General features: G+C 39.3%; 1 protein-coding gene across 1 annotated transcript in view; it reads left to right on the top strand.

Moving 5' to 3' along the window:
- Nucleotides 1–6,002, top strand: part of cenpe (centromere protein E) — a 46,582-nt gene that overhangs the window by 8,392 nt on the left and 32,188 nt on the right. Inside the window, 7 exon segments of the mRNA XM_020612882.1 lie at nt 994–1,113; nt 1,218–1,370; nt 1,998–2,148; nt 2,294–2,390; nt 4,807–5,170; nt 5,334–5,390; nt 5,966–6,002. The exon segment at nt 5,966–6,002 is cut by the window's right edge and continues 24 nt beyond it. Coding sequence (XP_020468538.1) covers nt 994–1,113; nt 1,218–1,370; nt 1,998–2,148; nt 2,294–2,390; nt 4,807–5,170; nt 5,334–5,390; nt 5,966–6,002 — 979 coding nt within the window.

The raw sequence follows: 6,002 nt of genomic DNA, 5'->3' as shown, positions 1-6,002 counted from the left end.
ACACACTCTTGTGTGTTACAGCCTGCTCAGTGTTTTATAACTAAGGTGTCACTTTATTTTTAAGCTCATTTAATAAGACAAGTTGAACCAGAACAGACTCATTTGGAGCAGCATAGAAACACATACAGTACACACATGGATCACTGTGTAGAGCTATGGGCAGCTTCTGCACAACTTCTATAATTAATTAAAGTCCCACTCCAGAAACATTTTCATTTTTATATTTGTATATAAAAATACTTTACTATAAACAATATGCAGTCTAACACAGCTTTTCCTCAAAAAAATTTCAGTGGGCCTCTGTAATAGGAATGAACATTGCCCCTCATTGTGCATTCCAGGATCTATGAATGTTGCCGTCATCCCTTATGTGGATTTGAATAATTTTGCACGCCCAATTTTTCAGTTTTTTATTTGTTAAAAAAGTTTGAAATATCCAATAAATTTCGTTCCACTTCATGATTGTGTCCCACTTGTTGTTGATTCTTCACAAAAAATTACAGTTTTATATCTTTATGTTTGAAGCCTGAAATGTGGCAAAAGGTCGCAAAGTTCAAGGGGGCTGAATACTTTCGCAAGGCACTGTATGTGTATATATGTATGTATATGTGTGTGTCAGTCAGTCAGTCAGTCAGTCAGTCATAGTTTTTATGAACGAAAGTGCCGCTCCACATTTCCCATATTTGGAATAACGATAGTAGATCAAGGGGGGGTTTTGGAATGGCACACGATCTACCAACACTGCCTTTGCGATCAGTCGGTCGATTGCGATCAATGTATTGGGCACCCCTGCTTAATGGTATGAGACCTTTTATTTATTTATTTTTTTGTTCTTAAGCTTTTCCCCCTGTACATTTTTATATAAACTGAAACACTGTAGCTTTGCAGTGGAATATGTGTTGAATTTGCTCCCATCATTCAGAGTAATCATTTCAAAAAGTACAGTTTTTGAGAACTGAAAATATGAACCATTATAATGTTGATTTATATTAGTTTGCCAGCACAGCAAAGAAAATGAAGAATGACCCTCACCTGACTGAGGCATCTGATGATGAGGCACTGCTCAAAAGGTATCGTGATGAAATTGTAGACCTCAAACGTCGACTTCAGGAGGCAAGTGTCATTGTTTTATTTATTTATTTGTTAGTCATGGTCTGTATTCATGTTCCATTACAATGGCACTTTGTACCCACTGACCTGTGAGTGGCTTCCTGCAGGTCTCTTCATTCACACAGACAACAGTGACAGAGAAGGAAGTTCTCTCTCAGTTGCTGCAGGAAAAGGATCAGCTTCAGAGAGAACAAGAAGACAGAATTATAAACCTGACCAAACTGCTAGTAACTGGCTCAAACATCAGTGCTGTAAAAAAGGTAATTATTAGGCCTTTTCCACTGCAGGAACTTAGTGACCTTTAACTGTACTTGCACCCCATGTCCCAGGCTCTACTTTTATTTCCATTGTCCCACACCAGCTGTGGCCACAAGTTCTGAGAGCTAAATTTCAGCACCCCTGAGGAGGTGGTACCAAATGAAGTTCTAGGTACCTGTGGGGAGAGGGGTAGGTGTCTGTAGGGCTGTTGCTTGTGATTAGGCATTCATGATTGGTCAAATGGATGTCCTCGCATTTCAACTGCAGTAAATACAAGAACATAGCAGTGGCTTTTAAATCCCTGTGACTCCATCCTTCATTTTCAGGCTGCTACTGCCTGTTTAATTGATCACTGTTTTTCTGTCTGTTACACTGTTGGCTGTACAAGTACAATCCGATTTGGCTTTATACCATGGGAATTAGGATGTTTTGGGTAATTCTCATATTTTCACACCCCTTAAAAGGGCTGTTTGCTTTGCCTAGTAGATTCAGCTTATGGGAACCTCCAGGTTATGTGTCATCAAGTTTAAGTGGAAATGTAATTAGTTGCCAGCTCTCTTCATTATCATGGCCATTATTTATGGGTGTGTTGTTTTTTGTTTTTTTTTTTGTTTTTGTTTTTTTTTAAGATTCCTAAACGGAGGGTCACATGGGGAGGAAAGATGCTCAGACTTGCTCGTACGTCTGGTTGTGTTAGTGGTTCAACAGACCTCAGTTTTGCTGAATGTTTCACTCACAAGAAGAAAGCTGACCACTCTGGATGGATGGAGCTGGCTGAAGGTGAGGAGGAGTGTGTACAGTAAATTAAGTACATGCACATTGCCAGTCATCATTCACATCATGACTCATTCCATCCAGGAACCACTGATGGTTTTTAGTTTGATGCATACTTACTGTGTTTTATTTATTTATTTTCTCCCCCCAGATGATGAGGATTTTGACTCTCACTGGGAGATTCCTGATGAGCCATCTGAGATGGACACAAGTCGGAGCACTGTGGCTATCCGAAGCTTTGGGGACAGGTAAATGTTTGTTTTTGTTATAACAGTTACAGTAGTCATCACATTAGTGTCCCAGGACAGTATTATCAGGTTTCCAATATGTCCTGGAAAATCTGACTTCTTTTTAAACAAGTTTTCCAGTAATGATAAAATCATGGAAACTGAGAAATTGCATAACAGTGCCCCATCCTAGAAAAGTAATTTTCACATTTTTATTATTTTTTTTATTTTCCTTTTGCTGAGTAGTAAATACACGCTTGTTTTGCTTTGCCTGTAAATTTGTCTGGTGATTTGAACATGCAGGTGCTGTTGAGTGTGGGCCATGTGTGTTTGCGCTTTTGCATACGAGTATTCCTTTTCTAATTTTTTATTATGTGGATTCTTGATGGCATTTATTGTGGTTTATCCGCCAAATCCCTAATGTATGAAAATTAATAAAATTCCCAATGCAGATTATTTATTGCTAGTTTGTAGCTGTAGGCTGCTTCTCACCATTTAATATTAGGAGAAAAGTTCTTTCTAGGTTTTTCTGCAGTATTTACATTTGTCAAAAGGGGGAGGGTATTCGGGTGAGTGTCGGACTGTTTTAGTTGATTTTTACATAGTTTAGTTTTTTTTTTTTTTTTTGTCTGAACATGTTGAATGTTAGCAGATCAAGATTCACTTTATTGAATTAAAAGACAAAGTTACGGGTTCAGACATTTTTCTTGTTCAGGTTCATTTAGTGTGAGCTTTGCAGTGTGTAGCTCTTGAATGTTTCTGTTTATTAACCCTTATTTTTTGTTAGTCAGGCCAGATCACTTTTTGTTCCTTATGCTCTGCAGTTTGTTTATTTTTTCACCCTAACCTGTACTGTAAGAAACTGTGGAGAGAGTCGGGAGAAATGCAGCATACTAAGAATCATAAATGGAGGGACTGAACATCTGTATGCGTGTTTGGGAGAGTGTGACAGCCATCAATATTCAATTGGTCATAAAGCACTTAAGAGCTTGTTATTCAGAAAAACATCATTATAGATTAATATGCATGATTTAAGAGACTTCCACGCAGATGAACTAGTTAATCTAAGATGTGATCACCATTTGACATCAAAGCCATGCATTATTAAAAATGTCTTGGAAAATTATTTCTTAAAGAGTGGTAACCCTGTATTATTTTTAGTATGACAACTGTAATATATCACAAACTAGCATTGTCAGAGATATCACTTTTTCTATGTGTATTGATGCTGAAGATTTGGAAAGTTTAAGTATTTATTTTCCATAGTACAAATACACCAATACTAGCTGTTTTTACGTCCGTCCCCCCCCACCCCCTGCATTTCTGTCAGATAATGCACCGCTTCCTCTAGAAAACTGTTGCAGTCGCATTCTTTGGTATGCTCATGTTTATTTCTTTTGTTGGCATTGAAACAACATGACAAAGCAGAGGAAAAGAAGCTAAATTGATACATTCCACACTGAACTCCAAAAACAGACTAGACCCAACTGAATGAAACACCAGTTAGTGAGAGGGTGCCCACCTGATGACACTGTAGACTTACCTTTACTCCTACACCTACACCCACACAGAACCTGTGTTGGTGATAATATAGTTATTGACTCACTAGGGTTGTTAGTAGTGTATTCTTCTTTACTTTGACAGGCTTGGCAAAACCGTGTCAGTGGCTGGACAGTTTGGCGAACCTGCCTCTCGAAGGTGATTGCTAGTTAATCTAGCCTCTGCCTAACCTGAGCAAATACAACGCAGACGCTGTGTGTCAAGCCACATACTGTATCTGCGCTTTGTTTGGTTGAGGATAGGGTTCAGGGATACTTTTGTGTAAAGGACACCACAGACAGGTGGTGTGTGTGATGCATGTCAAAAACACCTGGACCAGTTATTTTTTTTTATGAAGGCACACACTGGTGGAAAGCTGATACACGTCATAATGGGTTGAGGTGTGTCAGTGCTGCAGAATACGTAATTGTCCTTTTTTCCCTGCATCAACACGCATAAAATACTGAAGTACTCACCCATTTTGGTAGTCTCACACTGAATTGGTGCCACTCCTGGTGTGTGTCACAGAAGCTATGTTATCACCTTCAGCCCTTACTGGGCCATAGGGTGCCTACAAAAGCTGTCCAGGCATCTCTGTCCTAGGCCAGTTGCTGTAGTTGCCCCCATGTGTAGCTTGTCTTTCTCTTATCCACATCCAAGAGTTTCTAGGTTGGCCTCTTCTTTTCCCCTGTAGATTCCAGGTAAGGGCTTGCCTTGTGGTGTTAAATGGAGCTTTACACAGAATACGTCTAATCCATCTTGACTTCCTGTAGAGGATCTCTTCATTATGCCTTCAAGCTGGAGGCTACTGTATAGGTTCAAACCTCCCTGCTTTGGGGGTGTATGTGGGTAGTTTAGTTGTTGAACACATTAGAAATCTATTTTGTTTCTTTTCCAGTCCCAACGAATCTGTGTCTCCAGACCGTCTGCATGAGCCTTCAGGGAAAGTGTCCAACCTGGAAATGCAGCTGGAAATGGTGAGTCTACAGAAAGAGGAGGCCATGAAAAAACTGGAAACATTAGATGGCAGAATGGCAGAGCTGCAACTGAAGCTGCAAACACAGGCCCAACAGAAGCAGGAAGACTTGGAGAAAATATTCTCTATAGAGCAGAGGGCAGCAGACCTGGAGCTGCTGCTACAGACAGAAGCTCAGCAGAAGCTGGAGGCCATGGAGAGGGTGGAGGTGTTTAAGCTGAGAGTGGGAGACCTGGAAAGAGAACTGAAAGAGCAGAGCAACACTCTGACTAATACTAATGGACAGGTGTGCTATGTTTTAAATATACCTGCTCTCTGACCTCCACGTGAGAAGAGCAATTCTCAGTTACTCTTAATCATTTAGCATTTTTGCACACTTTTTATTGTTTTTACTTTGGCTTGGTTGTGTTAAATGGTTTATGTATTTGTCTTTATATCTTGTTTTTCAGATGAGACTAGAGTTTGCAGAAACTGTCCAGCTGTGTGAAACTTTGGCTTCAGAGAAGGTAATGCACATCTGTTGTGTAACTATAACTAATCTCATAACTCTCCAGCTTGTTGTGCATAGAACGACAGAGAAAACCCTGTAAATCTGTTATAGTCTATATACTGTAAAAATTACTTAACTTTCAGTCTTGAGATGGAAAGGTTGTCTTTCCTGAAGAAGGTATTAAATTGAACAGAAGAAGTACTAATCTAGGGTCATTTAGTTGTAGAGAAGTTGGTATATTTCCAAGGTCAGCTCATTCAAGACCACGTTAAATGTTTGAGAAAGCCAATTCAGGTTGTTCTGGTTTATTCACATAGGAACAAAACAATTAAAACCTATCCTCATTGATAATTTTATAATGAGTTCCTTTTCTGCGGAGGTATTATTGGAACTTTTGCTAAAATCTCTGAGGGGTCATTAGTTTGAGGTAGTACCCCCAAGTTATTTTACATTGAGTTTAGTAATAGAATGGAATTATTTAAAAAAGAAAAGCATACACATTCAAGCTTCTCTTGGTGAAAAGGAATGTTAGGTGATGCATTTCAAGTGCAAGTACTTTCTGTTTTATTTGCTAAAACTGTACGTTTATAGGACATGGTGATTGCTGAGCGGGACTATCTCCAGCAGG

The sequence above is a fragment of the Monopterus albus genome, unplaced genomic scaffold (assembly GCF_001952655.1).
Source record: "Monopterus albus unplaced genomic scaffold, M_albus_1.0 scaffold128.1, whole genome shotgun sequence".
Classification (NCBI taxonomy): domain Eukaryota; kingdom Metazoa; phylum Chordata; class Actinopteri; order Synbranchiformes; family Synbranchidae; genus Monopterus; species Monopterus albus.
This window is presented reverse-complemented; position numbering and strand designations above follow the sequence as displayed.